This window comes from Erythrolamprus reginae, chromosome 2, assembly GCF_031021105.1.
Source record: "Erythrolamprus reginae isolate rEryReg1 chromosome 2, rEryReg1.hap1, whole genome shotgun sequence".
NCBI classification, from domain to species: domain Eukaryota; kingdom Metazoa; phylum Chordata; class Lepidosauria; order Squamata; family Dipsadidae; genus Erythrolamprus; species Erythrolamprus reginae.
This window is the reverse complement of record NC_091951.1, coordinates 85665762-85684908: the sequence shown is the minus strand read 5'-3', so window position 1 is coordinate 85684908 and position 19147 is coordinate 85665762. Positions and strand designations below refer to the sequence as shown.

General features: G+C 40.3%; 1 protein-coding gene across 8 annotated transcripts in view; it reads left to right on the top strand.

Annotated features, from left to right (window-relative positions):
- CFAP92 (cilia and flagella associated protein 92 (putative)) overlaps positions 1-19147 on the top strand; it is a 61098-nt gene that overhangs the window by 8167 nt on the left and 33784 nt on the right. For all 8 annotated transcript variants that reach the window (XM_070738553.1, XM_070738559.1, XM_070738555.1 and 5 more), the window contains 4 exons: positions 1633-1695; positions 5125-5332; positions 8498-8623; positions 13015-13087. In XM_070738553.1, the coding sequence (XP_070594654.1) occupies positions 1633-1695; positions 5125-5332; positions 8498-8623; positions 13015-13087 (470 nt within the window). The remainder of the gene's footprint in view (positions 1-1632; positions 1696-5124; positions 5333-8497; positions 8624-13014; positions 13088-19147) is intronic.

The window sequence follows — 19147 nt, the reverse complement described above, 5'->3', positions numbered from 1 at the left end:
CTTAAGACCTGAATGATTCTTATCGTGTCATTCTAAACCTCTCTACATCTAGAACCACATTTTACATCTTGGCCCCAGGACAAATGAGCATCACTAAAATGACTTGGAGCTTCTTCCATATAGGTCAGTGATGGCAAACCTTTTTTTGGTCAGGTGCCAAAAGGGCTCAAGTGTGCACAAAATAGCGTGCACATGTGTGCCCACACCCATAATGTGATGCCTTCCTCCCCACGCATGTGTGCATAACTTCATCTCACCTCTGTGTTGCCATCCTGTGCATGCACTCAGGGCTCACTGAAGCCTCCAGATTCCCAGTAGGCTCATTGAGCCATTTTTCAGCCTCTCCAGGCTTTGGGAAAGCCTCCAGAACCTGTGGAGGCCAAATTGATCCTATCAAGAGTTTGGAAATAAACTTCAAGTAGGCCTGTTGGACCATTTTTGACCCTCCCTAGGCTTCGGGAATGCCTTGCGTGCCCTCAGTTATGGCTACCTGTGCGCCATCATGGATATAGGTAATCCTCGACTTATAAACACAATTGTGGAATCTAAACTCTCCTAAAGATATGATCTAGCTTGGTAATGAAATGTTCGGAAACCAACTCGCAAGCTCGGAGAACCAACCTTCATTCTCAAACTGACCAATATAGTTGACATGATGAAAAAAATAACATGCATGTGGTGATATCATAATGCAAATCTTATCCTTTCATAGGTGTCCCAATGGTAGATGGAAATACAGTGGTACCTCTACTTAAGAATGCCTCTACTTTTCTAGATAAGAACCGGGTATTCAAGATTTTTTTGCCTCTATTTAAGAACCATTTTTTGCCTAAGAACCCGAGCCCAGAAAAATTTCCCAGGAAATTTGAGAGTGGCACGAAGGCCCAGCCAGTTTCCTGCCATTCCCCCTTTAATCCCGGCCATTTTGGGCTTTTCTGGGCTGCCAGAGGAGCCTTTCGGTGGTGCTCGAGCGCTTTGGCACTCTAGAGTGAACAAAGCATTTTCCTCTCTCTGGGCGCTTGGAAAGGGAATAAACCTCTGTCAGTGCCCAGAGAAAAGAAATGCTCCCTTTGCTCTGGACAGCCCAGAGTGAACAGAGTGTTTTCCTTTCTCCGGGCGATGCCTCAGAGTTCCTCTTTTTTTTTTTAAGCCTTAAAGTTTTGGATTTTTTTGATTCCCTTCACCTCATCTTTTTCCTTTAGCAGCGACTGTCCTCCTCCTCTTCTTCCTCCGCCTCCCACCCAAATTCTGAGCTTTTATTTCTTTCCTAGTGGGTTTGCACACATTATTTGCTTTTACATTGATATATTTGTAGTTGTACTTGAATAACAAAATAGAAGATTGTTGGCAAAGGATTGTTGGCATTCCTGAGAATTTTAACAACTTGTTTGCCTGCTCAAGATTTTTTAGAATCAAGGGTTCTAATTTAAAAGTGCTATAAAATCTATATAGTGTTATTTCAATAGTTAAAATATTGATTTTAAATATTAGAAAAACAAGATCAATATCATATTAATAGAGGCTTCTGAAATGTATAGAATGAAATAGGTCTATTTTGTATTTATCATTATTATTATTTTTGTCATAGCTTTTTCCTCTTTTCATTTCTTACTTCTATTGTCATTTTGTTAGCCAGGGACTCCAAAAGACATCGACCGAAGCAAAATTAGAAAGCAATCCACGCTCAATATTTCAGTAAGTGCAGATAAGATTCTGGGGAATGAATGACAATAAATAATGTACGAAACCTAAGATGGATGACATTAATTTTATTTTTCTGTGGTATGCTAGAAACTTACTGTGGAGTTTCAACTTGCCAGCAGGTATGCTTTGATCCAGTAGTTTTATTTAGAGATATTTTCACGGGTGCTGAAGTTGAATAAGTACACATGATGGGTGAAGTCCATATTTCAAATGATTTTAGTCTAAAAGTCAGTGATGTGAGGGACAAAAAAGCAGTTTCTATAACAGTCATCACTTGTTAACTGATATGTTTTTTTGGGAAGGGAGGGAGGCATAAATATTTTCCTTTTTTTCTCCACATCTTAGAGAAATACAAATTCACATACCTTCAAATTGGAATGTAATACAATATAATACCAATTGCCAAATTCTTAATCCAAATTCTTAATTGTTTATCTGTTTTATTTTGGTATACATCATTTATCTTGTGCTACCTCCTTTTCTAATTTTGTCATGCGGATTTCAAAGATTGCTTTTCTCATTTGGGTTCAAAATGCTATTAGCTATCAAAATTTCTCTTGGCTATTTGCTTTTTTGTACTAAAACTATGTCGTAGTGCTTCTTATATTCTTACTTATCTCATTCATGTTTTTTAAACCCTCGTTTTAATATAACTGCCCTTTACAAGGAAAATTCCAAATTTTCTTTTATACAACAAGAAAAAAATATTGGTTCATATAATGCCTTAAATCTAATTATAACAATAGGAATACAGGGGAAGAGAATGTTATTATTAAGAATTTAAATTAAATTATCTTCTTTCTGTGCTTAAACATATCATTCCTTTCATTTTACAAATATATCATTTCTAATTTAGCAAATCATAATTATAGTGTAACATATTTTTCTATTTATTTTTCATTGAAAGTATCTTCCATTGTCAATCCCAGTACAGTAATAATTTTCCCTAACCTATGTTTTTCACTATCATTCCCAATGTAATGATCTTTCCTAATCTATAACTTCCACTCCAAGTCTTCGGAGAGGGGCGGCATACAAGTCTAATAAATATACTTAATATACTAACTTACACTGTCAGACACAGTGTAATAATCTTTCCTAGTCTATATATCACTGTCATTCCCAGTGTAATAATCTTCCCTAATCTGTTTGGCTTCACTGTCATTCGCAGTGTGCTAATCTTCCCTAATCTATATATCCTCCCTATTCTATATATCTTCCACTGTCAAACTCAGTGTAATAATCTTCCCTAATCTATTTAAATTCACTGTCATTCCCAATGTAATACTCTTCCCTACTCTATATATCTTTCATTGTCATGCCCAATTTAATAATAATTGTTAATCTAATCACTAATTATCTCAGTGTAATCATCTTTCATCTATTTCTGAAAATAATAATTTTCCCTAATTATTCAGTTAAAATCCCAGATATTTCTCTCCAAAATATTAATCATAATCAGTACATGTTAATCCTCCTTTAATAATCATAGCTTTATTATATCCCTTTTCTCTTTCCCCCTGTTTTTCTTTACTATTATAATTCTCATTATAATAATCATAGTTTACATAATCAATAAATTCAAATTTGTTTCTACAAATCCATTTAAGAACCGTATACAGTTATAAATTTATCATTATCTAAGTCTTCTTCCATCCGCTCCTTCTCCTTTCAACTCTTTTACTTTCTTATTTAAATTTATGAAATAACTGCTAGATTTTCACTATTCAATTTTAATATTGCAAATATAGGCTATCTCATACTTCAATTAATAGTTCAATTAATAATTAAATGACCATTTATCAATCTAATAAATTTGTAGTTTTATCATTGCCCAAATCTTCTCCCACCTGTTCCTTCTTATTTCAGTTCTTTTTTTACTTTTTTGCTTTTATTTTTTTTAATTATTATTTTAAAATGTTTAGTCCCTTTTCTCAATTCAATTTCTGTGCTGCAAATAAAATCTGTAATATCAACATGTTTCTGCAATTCTATAAAATAATTCTTGTAGAACAATGTACATTCTCCTCCTCAAAGTGTTGTAGCCTCTAGATGGAAAGAATTTTAAAAGTTCACAGTCACAGTCAGCATAGATAAAATGTTCCAGGAGCCAAGGTTGAAAAACACATTATGTGTCCAACAAATATTCTTTTAGGTTTGTAAGTCTAGTTGCGTAGGGTACACTGTTGCGAGTGGAGGAGTGGAGGGCTCTTCTAGTAAAGTATCTCTGGACATTTTCTAGAGTGTTTATGTCCGAAATGTGGTGTGGGTTCCAGACAGATGTGCTGTATTCAAGGATTGGTCTGGTGAAAGTTTTGTATGTTCTGGTTAGTAGTGTGAGATTACTGGAGCAGAAGCTACACAGGATTAGGTTAAAAACTCTTGAAGCCTTTTGGTGATGTTGTTGTTAGTCCTCGAAGAGGGGCGGCATACAAATCTAATAAATTATTATTGGCCAAGTATGATTGGACACACAAGGAATTTGTCTTGGTGCATGTGCTCTCAGTGTACATAAAAGAAAAGATAAATTCGTCAAGATAAAGAGAAAAACAAACTCAATAGGGAAGCCAATTCACTTAACAACCATGTCACTAACCTAAACAAAGACAGTGATTCACTTAAGAAAGGTCATTAAATGGGACAAAACTGTCTTGTTTAGCAACATAAATTTTCAGCTCAACTGTAGTCATAAGTTGAGGACTTTATTGTACATCCGGCAAAATTGATCTCTTTATAATATCCAGCTTATATTTAATTTTGTGGGAAAGGACTACTGCTCTGTGAGGAGAGAACATCATTTGAAATGCAGGTGTTTGATTCAACTCTTGGCTTCTGAAACTAAAAGGAATTTTCTAGTCCTATATAGGAGAGCTACCGCCAGCCAGAGTAGTTAGTAACAGCCATTGAAGGGCTACCAAATTTTTTACTACCACACTGTGGGCGTGGCTTATGCATTTTCTTTCAACATCTTTCAGTGCAAATTGGGTGCTCTGGGATGGAGCTCCATTTTCGCTACCCCACTGCATTCTCCCCCATCTGGGCAGCAGCCCACCCCTGGTAACAGGCTTGATGTGCTAATATTCTGGCCTGCTATATAATGTTTCTCTGTCTATATTGAGTTTACTTATACTATTAGGGGAATCTTCCTAAATTTAAAGTTTGATCACACTGAATGTATTTGGATTAGTTGAAATCCATTTATACCCATTTAATGGCCATCCATTTTGACCATTATTACTTTCAATAAGATTCTTTATGCATGTGTGTCATAATTTTATGACTTTCAGTTGATGGCCAGAAGGGAGAAAACATATGCTTACGGGTTTGTCTTTTCTAGTGCTTTAAAAGCATATTCTTTATTTGTGAGCTGGAAAATATTGTTGAAAACATATTGTTTCAGTAGTATTTTTTTTTAAATAGGTAGTGAAGCCGTGGCTTGAAAATGACCAGATATGGATTTCATGGAACCACAGCATTGAAATTAATGTTACCAATGAGTTTCTAATAAAGCTAAGAGAACACAGCATAAAATTAAGATTATGGGATCTCAAGGAAAAAGTTTGTTCAAAAGCCAGGCTTTGTAAACTAAAGAGTAGCCTAACATTAACAGATCAAGGAGAATTTGACAGTAAGTATATTTAAGACATCACCATTCTTGAGTCAACCTCTGATCATATAATACAATTAACATTTTTTTATTTTAACCTTACTAAGTCTTCAATTACATATCCCTGACTGAGGAAGAAATTGATACGTATTATGCCTTTTAATGGAATTTTTTAAAGTTGAGAAAGGTGCAACCAGACTTCTGATGTTTTGCTACCATAAATACAGTTCTCTTATTTATTTATTTATTTGTTTGTTTGTTTGTTTATTCACTGACTCACTCACTCACTCACTTATTAACAGCAGGAGCAAGGTATTAGAGTTCAATGGCATCAAGCCTGTCGGCAAAGGTAAGTTTTTAAAGCCTTCCGGAAAGCCAGGAAAGTAGGGACAGTGTGGATCTCCAGGGGCAGTTGACTCCAGAGGGTTGGAGCTGCCACAGAGAAGGCCTTTTCCCTAGGACCCACCAGCCAGCATTACTTGGCTGATGGGACCTCTTTGGGCTCTGACCGGTCGCTGGGATACATGAGACTGGTGACGGCCCCATAGCTAACTTGGTCCTAAGCCATGAAGGGCTTTATAGGTAATGCCCAACACTTTGAAATCTGTTCGGAGACCAACCTGCAGCCAATGCAGCTTGTGGAGTAATGTAGATCAAACCTAGGCAAGCCCATGACAGGTCTCGCAGCTGCATTTTGGATTAGCTGTAATCTCCAGATGTTCTTCAAAGGTAGCCCCATGTAGAGAGCATTGCAGTAATCAATCCTCGAGGTGATAAGGTCATGAGTGACTGTAAGGAGAGACTCCCTGTCCAAATAGCACCGCAACTCTCCAGGTCCTGTCAACTAGATAATGTCGCTTGGTGGGAACTAGGAGAAGAGCCTTCTCTGTGGGGAACCCAGCCCTCTGGAATCATCTCCCCCCAGAGATTCATACTGCCCCCACCTCCTCAACTTCCATAAGAGTCTGAAGACTCATCTATGCCACCAGGCATGGGGCCATTATACTGTAGCCCCCTGGCCAATGAGTGTAAGGTATGTCTATTGTTTGAATGGGAATGAACAATTTTTAAATGCTACTAGGGATTTTAGAGAAATTAGTTAAATTAATTGGATTTTTAAATATTTATATTGTTTTTCTTGATATGTTGTAAGCTGCCCCAAGTCCTCAGAGAGGGGTTGCATATAAATCCAATAAACAAACAAACAATACATAAATAAACAAATAAACTGATGCACCAGGCAAACCTGTGCAAACGCCCCCCCCCCACAGCTGAAAGATGGTGTTCTAAGCTCAGCTGATGATTGAGGAGGAGGCCCAAGTTGCAGATCCTCTCTGAGGGCATCAAGGATCCCCCCCAGTAATGGATGGACAGTTGGGGTTGTCCATGGGAGGCAAAACCCACAGCCATTCAGTCTTGTCGGGGTTGAGCTTGAGCCTGTTAATACCCATCTAAACCCTAACAGCCTCCAGACACTGGCACATCACTTCCATTGCTTCACTGAGTTGACACGGGGTGGAGATATGCAGCTGAGTATCACCAGCATATTGATGATAACTCACCCTGTGTCATTGGATGATCTCACCCAGCAGTTTCATGTAGATATTAAACAGGACTGACCCCTGAGGAACCCCACAAAGGAGGGACCTAGGAGCCGACCTCTGGCCCTCTGACAATACCGATTGTGACCGACCAATGAGGTAGGAGGAGGACCACCATAATACGGTGCCTCACACTCCCAACCCCTCCAGTTGGTGCAGAAGGATACCATGGTCAATGGTATTGAAAGCCGCTGGGAGGTCAAGAAACACCAGCATAGAGGAATGACCCCATCCCGGACCTGCCATATCATCCATCAGTGCAACCAAAACAGTAGCCCCCAAACAGTAATTGGCTTCATCCAAGGACCATAGGAGGTGGAGCAACACCACCTTTTCAACAACCTTCCCTAAAAAAAGAAGGTTGGAGACTGGACGATAGTTATTTAAAATATCCAGATCCAGGGAAGGTTTCTTGAAGAGAGGGTGCATAAATGCCTCCTTTAAAGGACCCGGGAAGGACCCCTCCCTCAAATAAACATTGACAACCACCTGGATCCAGTCTTGTGCTGCCTCCCTATTGGCCGAAACCAGCCATGAGGGACACAGGTCCAAGAAACAGGTGGCAGAGCTCCTATGGCCTTGCCAAACTCCTCCCACACAATAAGACTAAGACAGGCTCCTGTCACCTTGACTGACTTGTTGTTAGTTGACACTGCATTCCGGTTGAAGTCCAGGTCTGTCTAGATCTGAGTGACTTTATCTGTGAAAAACTTATTAAAGCCCTCACCACTGCACTGCAAAGGTGATAGGTGTTTCTTTGTTAAAGTCTTCATCCAAATGAACTGAAGTAAAATCATCCCCATCAACTATTTTCTAACTTTCTTTAAAAAGATGTACAGAATGGTTATTTTGATCTTGACATTTCTGTCCTATATAGGGGAATTGTTAAAAGTATACAACAAGAATACAACAATATCTCAGGGACCGCCTTCTGCCGCATGAATCCCAGCGACCAGTTAGGTCCCACAGAGTGGGCCTTCTCCAGATCCCGTCAACTAAACAATGTTGGTTGGCGGGGCCCAGGGGAAAAGCCTTCTCTGTGGTGGCCCCGACCCTCTGGAACCAACTCCCCCCCAGAGATTAGAATAGCCCCCACCCTCCTTGCCTTTTGTAAGCTCCTCAAAACCCACCTCTGCCATCAGGCATGGGGGAATTAAGATAATCTTTCCCCCTAGGCTTGTACAATTTATGCATGGTATGTTTGTATGTATGATTGGTTTTATAACAAGGGTTTTTTAGCTGTTGTAGTATTGGATTTTTACATTCTGTTTTTTGTCACTGTTGTTAGCCGCCCCGACTCCACGGAGAGGGGCGGCATACAAATCCAATAAATAAGTAAGTAAGTAAGTAAGTAAGTAAGTAAGTAAGTAAGTAAGTAAGTAAGTAAGTAAGTAAATAAGTAAATAAGTAAATAAATAAAAAAAAATCTGTTTTCTGTTAAGTAAAGTCTTTGGATTGATATCACAAAGTTGTCAGCAAAACTCTTTGTTTACTTGCCCATCTTATTTTCTCTTAATAATATAAGCACATGGTAAACAAATTGCTAGCTGTGAATGTAACTTTGTACTGCTTTCTCCTATTCAAGGTAATGTCAAGAATATGGTTTTGTATCAGAGAGAATTCTTAGAACATAATAAAGCCAAACCCAGTGTCACAAAGGTTAAGCCAGTAGTATCCTTTGTAGAAAGAGACACAAAAGATGCTTTGTCAGGTAAGATAATGTGAACATAAGGCTCCATTATGCTATATATACAAGTACTTTGATATATACAACAACAATGAGCTTCAGCTGTGATCTTATTTCATGCTCTACTGTTCCTGTGGTAACAGTTAATGTAAAATGCAGCAATTAATTGTTGCCTGTTTTTCATTTCTCTCCTATATAAAAAAATAATTCTGTTTCAATACGAGCGCTATGTTACAATGGGATCTCATTAAATTTCTAGAAATTAATTCTTAGTTTGGGTGAGATGCTTTAATGCAAAAGTTGTTTTTCAAACTTGTTTGTCATGTACTCATTACATGCTATTGGGTTTTGTCTCTCCTCTTGTCCAAAAGTGGTTCTTGTAAAGCTGTCTAACTAAGCTTATAAATTTATGTGATTAGATCAGTGATTTTCAACCTTTTTTGAGCCGCGCACATTTTTCACATTTACAAAATCCTGGGGCACACCACCAACCAAAAGGACACAAAAGGACACTCTAAGACACTCTCCTCGCTTTTTCCATCCCTGTCTCCTCCCCCTCTTGTGTGTGTGTGTGTGTGTGTGTGTGTATACATACTCTTGAACCATTTCCAAAAACAGGTGAGGGCTGGGGGGGTTTCTCTCTTATTTTTTGGGTGCTTTTTATCATATGCTTTAAATCAAGAGTCACTTCTCTCTCTCTCTCTTTTGTTTCTCTCTCTTTCCTCTCATTCTCTGTCTCAATCATTTTCTCATTTCTCTTTTTTCCTCCCCTTTTTGCTCATTTCTCTCTCTCTCTCTCTCCCTCTCCTTTTCTCTCTCTCTCTCTTGCTTTCTTTCTATCTCTTTCTCTCTCTCTTGCTTTCTTTCTCTCTTTCTCTTTTCTCTCTCTCTTGCTTTCTCTCACTTTCTCTCTCTCTCTCTTGCTTTCTTTCTTTCTCTCACTTTTTTTCTCTCTCTCTCTCTCACTCTCTTTCTCTCTCTCTCTCAGCAAAAAGTTGTGAGACCAGAACCTGAGCTTCCTTCTTTGCGGTACACTTGACCATGTCTCGCGGCACACTGGTTGAAAAACACTGGATTAGATGATGTTATAAGCTGTTTGTTCTCATATTTGCAATAGCAATAGCATTTAGACTTATATATTGCTTCATAGTGTGCTTTTATAGCCCTCTCTAAGCAGTTTAGAGAATCAGAATATAGCCCCCAACAATCTGGGTCCTCGTTTTACCCACCTCAGAAGGATGGAAGGCTGAGTCAACCTTAAGCCGGTGGTGAGATTTGAAGTGCTGAACTCCTCGGAGAGGGGCGGCATACAAATCTAATAAATAATAATAATAACTACAGCTAGCAGTCAGCTGAAATAGCCTGCAGTGCTTCACTCTAACCACTGCACCATCCCGGATCATATTGACTTATATACGCCATTCTGATTTTAAAAGGGATAGTGTTCCCTCGCTTTTCACGGGGGATGCGTTCCGAGACTGCCCGTGAAAGTCGAATTTCCGCGAAGTAGAGATGCGGAAGTAAATATACTATTTTTGGCTATGAACAGTATCACAAGCCGTCCCTTAACACTTTAAACCCCTAAATTGCAATTTCCCATTCTCTTAGCAACCATTTAGATTATTACTCACCATGTTTATTTATTAAAGTTTATTAAAAAATATTTATTAAAAGCAGACAAAAGTTTGGCGACGACATATGATGTCATCGGGTGGGAAAAAACGTGATATAGGAAAAAAACCCGAGAAGTATTTTTAAATTAATATTTTTGAAAAACCGTGGTAACCGTGACTTTTCGTGAAGTTCGAACCTACGAAAATCGAGGGAACACTGTATACTTAAATTAATTCAAATGCTTCTCTTTCCTGACACTTATTTTCAAATTCAGTATATGTTGTGAAAAAGCAATTTCACCCTTTTTTTGTTGTTCCCTTAAAATAAACTCATTAGAAGAACAGTTGATAAAAATGTGTTTTCTTTAAACGGATTCCAGCTTTTTTAACTAGACAAATATATCCATTCAGTTGCTGTTTAAAGAACATGACTTTCATTCAAGACCTATCTCCACTGGGTTGTTGCTATTTTTGCTGAATGTAGTATCCACTATTTCCTGCTTAAAAATGTGCTGTCATTTTGGTATGATATGTGAAACATGTGCCTTTGGCGTTTAGTCATGCTGGCCACATGACCATGGAGATGTCTTCGGACAGCGCTGGCTTCTTGGCTTTGAAACTGAGATGAGCACCACTCCCTAGAGCAGTGATGGCGGACCTTTTTTTCCCTTGGGTGCCAAAAGAGCGTGTGTGTGTGCACTATCGTGCATGTGTGAGTACCCACATCCATAATTCAATGCCTGAGGAGGGCAAAAACAGCTTCCACCGCCCCCTGGAGGCCTTCTGGAGGCCGGAAATGGCATGTTTTCCAATTTCTGGTGGGCCCAATTGGCTCACCAATTGGGCCCACCAGTTATGCCCTCCACAGGCTCCAAAAGCTTCCCTGGAGCTGGGAGAGGGTAAAAATGTCCCCTCCATCCCCCCTGGAGGCTCTCTGGAAGCCAAAAATGCCCTCCCAGAGCCTCTGTGCCACAGGTAGCACATGGAGCCATATCTATCGGTACACGAGCCGTTGCCCTAGCTCAGTTCTAATGTGTATGTGTGTGCCAGCCCGCTGATTTTTGGCTCAAACAGAGGCTCTGGGCGGGCATTTTTGGCTTCCAGGGAAGCCTTTGGAGGAGAAGTGGGAGGACATATTTACCCTTCCCTGGCTCCAGGGAAGCCTTTGGAGCCTGGGGAAGGCAAAGCATGAGCCTATTGGGTTTAACAGAAGTTGGGAAACAGGCCATTTCCGATGCCAGAGGACCTTCGGGGGGTAAGAGAAGCTGTTTTCGCTCTCCCCGGGCACTCGGCCAAGCGCAGTAATGCATGTCCACGTTATTTCGGCACCTGAGGGGAAAAAAGTTTGGCATCACTGCCCTAGTTCATTTATGAGAAAGTGCTGTGCAGAATTTTGAATTTGAAGTGAAATTGCTTCAGAGCATACAGAAAATGCTATACAATTTTTCAGGTTAAAGTTAAATATCTTTTTGTGATCCCATAGTTTTCTGGTGATTTCTCTTCCTTTTTTCTTACACTTCTTTTTATGCAATGTCACAAAAGGCAAAAATACAAAAGGGAAAAAAAAGTATTGAGTCTCACAAAACCTCATGGAACACAGAGAACCTTTACGATTTGGCTGTATTGTGACATTTTGGCTATTTTGAAGGTGTTTTTTTTAAGCAAATAAAATGGAAGTTGCTGATTATCTTCTGTTGGTATCATATATCTGATTATGCATACAGATGCTGTGTTCCAGACTGATTTATTCTAAATACAGTGGTACCTTTACTTAAGAATGCCTCTACTTAAGAATCATTTTCTACTTAAGAACCAAAGCCCGGAAAAATTCTCCAGGAAATTTGAGAGCAGCATAAAGGCCTGGCCAGTTTCCTCCCCTTTAATCCCAGCCATCTGGGCTGCCAGAGGAGCCTTTTGGTGGCACTTAAGGAGGCTTTGGCAGTCCAGAGCGAATGAAGCATTTTCCTTTCTCTGGGCACTTGGACAGGGAATAAACCTCTGCCAGCACCCAGAGAAAAGAAACGTTCCTTTCGCTCTGGGCAGACGAGGAGTGACCACAGTGAAGGAAAGGCGCTGGCTACAAAGCGAGTGAGCAAGAGGAGAGGGCAGTCCTTCAGCATGGGAAGGAAGAGGCAGCAGGTAGCAGCAGCAGCAGCCAGTGTATGGGAGGCAGTGTATGGGAGGCAGCCTTGCAACAGGTGTATTGGAGGCGTGTGTTCCTCCTCGCCACCTCAGAGTCCCTCTTTTTTTTTTAAGCCTTAAAGTTTTGGATTTTTTTGATTCCCCTCACTTCACCTTCTTCCTTCGACAGCGACTCTCCTTGTCCTCTTCCTCTTCCTCCAAATTCCGAGCTTTTATTTCTTTCCTAATGGGTTTGCACATATTATTTGCTTTTACATTGATTCCCATGGGAAAAATTGCTTCTACTTAAGAACGTTACTACTTAAGAACCTGGTCACGGAACGAATTAAGTTCTTAAGTAGAGGTACCACTGTATTTTAAAGCAAGGAGTGTAGTTTTAATTTTAGATTAATATTATGCCATTTTGCATTACAAATTTCTTAGAAAGCCTAAGCCATTATCTTTGTGAGAGGATGGCTGGTGGCTGAGGGAAATTAGCCATTTCCATTTTTAGAGTGCTTATAGTGCAGTTTAATATTTTTCTATATTTTAAAAAAAACCTCCTGCCCAATTATTGGTATTCAAATCTTACTCCAACTTAACTTGGGAGACTATCCCATTCAACTTGCTGAGATTTAGTCTTTAGCCTCTTACAATATATTACTTGTCTTCCTATTTCAGATCAAAAATACTCTCGGAAACACAGTTTTATAGACCCTTCTGCAAAATCTGAAGAATACTCTCGTTCACTGAGGTAAGTCTGTAGTACGTGCAAATATTAAAATAACTCAGGGGTGGGATTCAAACATTTTAGCAAGGGGTTCTCTGCCTGATTACTGAGTGGGCATGACCATGGTGTGTGTGGCCTAGTTGGTCTCCTGCACCACAGAAGGGGGGTGTTTTTGCCCTTCCCAGGTTCTGGTGGCTTTCCTCGAGCCTTCAGGAGGGTGAAAATGGCCTCCCCAAGTTCTGGAGGCCCTCTGGATGCTGGAAATGGGCCTTTCTGGCTTTTCCAAACATCCAATAGGCCCTTTTTTCACCCTTCCCAAGCCTCTGCGCATGCCCTGCACTTATCTGCCTCCAAAATGGGCCATGTGGGGACTCCTAGGCAGGGCAGGGTGGGATGGGCGGGGCCAGCCAGGATGGGGATTTTTGGGTTCTCCAAACTGCACAGAATCTTAACTAGAGCATTTAGTTAAGTGCTAGTTCTAGAACCCCCATCATCCCATCCCGGAATACAGTGGTACCTCTACCTAAGAACACCTCTACTTACAAACCTTTCTAGATAAGAACTGGGTGTTCAAGATTTTTTTTTGCCTCTTCTCAAAAACCATTTTCCACTTACAAACCCGAGCCTCTGAAACTGTAACCAGAAGAGGCAGGGAGAAGCCTCCATGAGGCCTCTCTAGGAATCTCCTGGGAGGAAACAGGGCCAGAAAAGGTGGGGAGAAGCCTCTATGAGGCCTCTCTAAGAATCTCCTGGGAGGAATCAGGGCCTCCACCCTCCCTGTGGTTTCCCTAATTGCACACATTATTTGCTTTTATATTGATTCCTATGGTAAAAATTACTTCTTACAAAATTTTCTACTTAACAACCTGGTCACGGAAAGAATTAAGTTCGTAAGTAGAGGTACCACTGTAACTTCTAATTGATTGTGATACAGATTTAATGTGCATATTTCAATAAAATTAAAAATAGCTCTTTTCCCACACTTCTGATACTATGGATTATGCTTCATTTTCAGTTAATTGAAAGTGGTGTCAAAGCATGACGCCATTTAAACTTGTGCAGACAAATAACATTGTTAGTGTTGGTGACATATTTTTATCCATTTTCTGCTGCTACTCAGTTTAGAAAGTGTTAAAGGTGAAATCTGTCTTTGACATTGTACAGCAGATAGATCTGGGTGTTCCAACCAGCTATTTCTTCTTTGGAAAATTTTTATATTGGCAAACTATTTATTCAGCCTTATTTTCCCATCACATTGTAGAAATGTTATTTTGCCTTGTTTCAGTGCCTAACTACCCTTTCCTCTGAAAATAAGACCCAACTGGAAAATAAGCCTTAGAATAATTTTTAAAGATGCTTGTAATATAAGCCCTACCCCCAAAATAAGCCCCAATTAGATCATCAGCCAGACGGATACAATTAGTATTTCCCCCAAAATAAGACCTAACCAGAAAATAAGCCCTAGTGCATCTTTTGGAACACAAAATAATGTGCTGAGAGATGCTGTCAATGCAGATATTGCATTGCACATATACCTTCTATGAGCAACAATATGTTTGTAAAATCAGCTTTGTTTCCCTATGGTGATGTGAAAGCTTAATTTGGAGATGATGAGTCTATAGTCGGTCCAACAGTCAGCATTTGGCATGGCCTTGGCACCTTTACATCTTGTTTGTCTTTCCTTTGCACAATGACATAATCAATAAAATGCCAGTGCTTGGAGTGTGGATGCATCCAGGACATCTTTTTGTGAATGGGCAGGCGAAAGATGGTATTAGTGTTGATCAGATAGTGAGCTACACATGTCTTCAGTAGTAATAGGCCATTGCTGTTACCTTTGCCAATTCCATTTTTTCCAATGACGTCATCCCAGGCAGAGTGATTGGATCCTACTCTCACATTAAAATCGCTGAGTAGAATCAACTTGTAGTGTGCTTCACGGATGAAGGTAGGGTATCGAGATCTTCATAAAACATGTCCTTCATCCACATTCATCATTGTGAGTGCATAGGCACTGATTAGTGTTGCTTGCTTTCCTCTCGATAGTGGGAGATGCAGTATCATGAGTCGGTCATTTACTCCTTTGGGAAGACTGACAAGTTTGCAGACAAGATGGTTTTTAACCGCAAAGCCAACTCCAGAGTCACGGCATTCGTTATTGCTGCGTTCACACGAGAAAGATATATAACCGCCTCCTGTTTCTGTGAGCTGGCCTTCGTTGGCTAGACAAGTTTCACACAGGGCTGTAATATCGATGTTAAATCTTGTGAGCTCTCTAGAGACCAGGACTGTTCTTTTTTCTGGTCGATGTACTAAGGGGTTTTCTTGAAGTGTACTTCCATGTGCCAGTGGTGAGTGATGTTACCTTATGTTTTCTTTGAGATGTTGTTACTCGGCCGCGTGAAATGGGATCCCCTCCAACCGCAACGAGCTGGACAGGGTGGAGGAGTGGTTAGAGTGCAGCACAGCAGGCTACTTCCGCTACCTGGTAGCTTTAGTTCAGCAGTTCAAATCTCACCACCGGCTTAAGGTTGACTCAGCCTTCCATCCTTCCGAGGTGGGTAAAATGAGGACCCAGATTGTTGGGGCCAATAGGCTGATTCTGTAAACCGCTTAGAGAGGGCTGTAAAAGCATTATGAAGCGGCATATAACTCTAAACGCTATTGCTATTGCTATAAAGCAACAAAGTTTAGGACCTAGAGTGGGCTGCCCAGTCACTCAGGTAGATGCCGAATGCAGCTGTTGCTTGTCATCAGGAGGATGGCCATTAGATCTGAGTCTCCAGTGTGCAGGTCCATGGCTACAGCCCCCAGTGTATCCACAGCTACTGTTGAAGCTGTTGCCCAGGGTATGGCTGCTGTGAATGCTACATCTACTAGGAGGCACAGGTGAGAGCTGAGTGACAGGTGAGGACCAAAGGTGAACGAGCTATCCTAAAAGTTGCCTTAAAATTGGCCGCCGTAAAAAGACACAACATACTCTACACCAGAGGTGCACCCCTCCCTGAACCCCCCATACATCTCAAAGTGGAATCAATGACTACAGCAAAGACCAAAGTAATTTACCAAAGTAGCACCAGGTTCTTCAGAACCTGTCTGAATAAGAGGAGGGACCATCACCCAATCTTCTGGAGGGCTGCTCTTGAGGAAGACCACAGCACAGGGATCTTCCCCAGATTTGAGCACTGGGAGATGAAGGGTTTACTTACTTCACTCTTACTTTCAACCGCAAGTGGAATTTTTTAAAGGGCACAACATTTTCAAGCCTCACTTTTTAATCACTTTTGGAAATTTCCTATTATCCAAGTGTGAGTTGTTAGGGAGAATGTGTTCTGGTATTTTTGTTTGTTTATCTGTTTTATTGTATTTTTTTTTAATTGTATGTAAATGTGTCTGTTTGCCTGAATGCCAGGTTTCCAGGAAATCTCTGGTGTTGTTTGAATATAGGTTGGTCTAGGATGGTCATGTTTGTCAGTTAAAATTAATGTTGTGACACTGAGTGTTTATCGTGTCTTCTGATTGATTCATATTCATGGAGGCACTGTGCTAGCCTTCTGCACGTCCGGCTGTTACATAGTGATTGTTAAAAATCCTTACACTTATATTGTAGATGATTTCCTTTTTTTTTTCCCTTGGGCTCTGGATCATTAGTTTTACTTAAGATGTTTTAAATGTTTTACTTGGTTTTAGTTGTAATAATCTGCTGGATGTTTCTGAGATGTTTTTGATATATGGTAATGTTGTTTTCATAGGTAAAAACCAATACAATTTAGCACACACAGAACACAATAAATAAAAAGTCTATGAGCTAAAACAGAAAGAACAGCAGCTTCTTCAGACTCTTCAAATATATGTTTTCTCTATATCCCTTTAAGTCAATTTTCCTTCACTCTGGAAATTTCTACCAGTTATTTCGGAGATTATGGGGAAAATGTTAAACCATTACACATCTTGGTCATCAGATTATATTTCTCTTTTTGAAATAAAAGAGATTGGGGGAATCTTGAACTTTTGGAAATACCGTATTTTTGAAGTATAAAAGGCACTGGAAAATCACCTTAGTTTTTGGGGAGGAAAATAAGGAAAAGAATCTGCTTACCAGGTATTCATCTGGCTAGTGTCCTTAGTCTGGTCAGCTGCAGCACATTATTTTATCCTCTTGTTAAGGGCTTAAAAAAATATTCTGAGAGAGTAACAATGAAAGAGTTTGTAAGATGGTAAGACCTGGGAACACAATTAGCACCTGGTTAGGGCTGGAAAGAAACATTTGGAGCAAGTTAGACCAATGGGGAAAAAACCCTGCAAAGACTTAGGGCTTGGAAAACATTCTTAGCAGAGAGAAACAATGAAAGAGCCTGCAAGGTAAGAGCTGGTAAGATCGTTAGCAGCTAGTTAGGGCTGGGGGGGGGGGGGGCGCTACATTCAGAGTATAAGATGCACCCAAATTATCAGCCTCTTTTAGGGAGGAAAAATACGGTAGATTATTGCAAGGTGCTAAAATTGTGCTCGTTTTAGGAAATAATGTTGAGGTTTGTTGCTGTTTTAAGATTTTTTGATTTACTACATTTCTTATTTTAAACATAGCTTATTTTCCTATTTTGTAGATCAAATACATGTTTCTTAGTCACATATTTGTACTTTTCCTAACGTTTTTTATTATTTTTTTCATTTTTCCGCCAGCAGGCTAACATATTAGCAGTTAATGATAATTACCGTATAATAAAAGTACTACAATCCTATAATTCCAGTTTTGCAAATACGTTATAAGTTAATGTTGTCAAGGAAATAAACTGAAAACATTACTTGGCAAATAATTTGATGATGTGGTTTTGACATTTTGGAAAATTTGACAGTAATACGATTTGTTGCTATAGGAAACAGCTCCTTTTATCACACTTGCAATGCAAGTGATGTTATGCCAGTCAGTGTAGAAATGTATCTTCATTGCTGCAAACAAATTTTCTTCTATAGTTACCCTGAGTCAACTTCTATTGAAAATAATTCAATAGCTCTTGTATTAATGATGTTCTTGAAGTGTCAGAGACTCTACGGTACCTATGTCATTATTAGCCATTATCAAATGATTGATATGGATAGAAATCAGAAGAGGGTTAGTGGAAATTTATGTAACCTGTCATATGTATTTATATCTCACGTCTATAAAATTGCAAGAATGGATTTTTGGTTTTTTGGTGGTCTCTTTTAAAATATGGAAGCCAGAACTCATTGCCTCCTGCTTTCTAGTTTGCTTTGACCATTAAACTAAACTGGCAGGTTGATAGAAGCTGTTCATTTACTAGTGCCTTTAAATGTATGACATGCTCACATTGCTAGAAATTCTTCATTGTCTTGTTCAGTGATGGCAAATCTTTTTCTGGTTTCGTGCTAAAAGTGTGTGTGCATGCACGTGTGCTGACCCCCACAATGCAATGTGTGGCCCACCTGCGCATGCACGCAACATTCCCATGCTCCACACACTTGTGCCACCTGTGCATCCCCCCGCGGCTTGCTTTGGGCCTGGAAAGCTTCCTGAACCAAACTTTGCCAGCATAAATGGTCTGCTGTTGTTCCTCCTCCTCTTCTTGCCAGCCTCACATTCTGGGTAGCATCCAGCACGGCTGTTAGTGCTGGCAAGGGTTGATGTAGCCTCTTATGCCATAAGGGAGCATGACTGATTCCCAGCCAGCATATCTCTTACTGCTTACGGCACTCTCTCCGGTCCTCCTGGGGGGACCTCGCCTCTCTGCCTGCGGCTTCTCCTCCTGGCTGAAGGGGCGAGAGGTCACGTTGGGAAAGAGGCAGAGCTGCCAGCCATTCTGGGCCTTCCCTGCCAGAAGCTTAGAGCTGCAGCAGAAGCCCACTCAGGCAGGGAGGGATAGAAGCCTCACTGTTCGTGCCCCCGCACATGGTTGGTGGTAGCTGTTCTCACACTGCTGTTTCCACGACGGCTGCAGGAAAAGCAGGCTGGGGTCGCCCTCCCTCCCTCCCCGCTGGCGGCTTCTTTTTCTCCTGCTTCTGAAGGGCGAGAAGCCACATTGCAACTCATAAGAGGAAAAGGAGCAGAGTTGCCAGCCATTCTGGGAC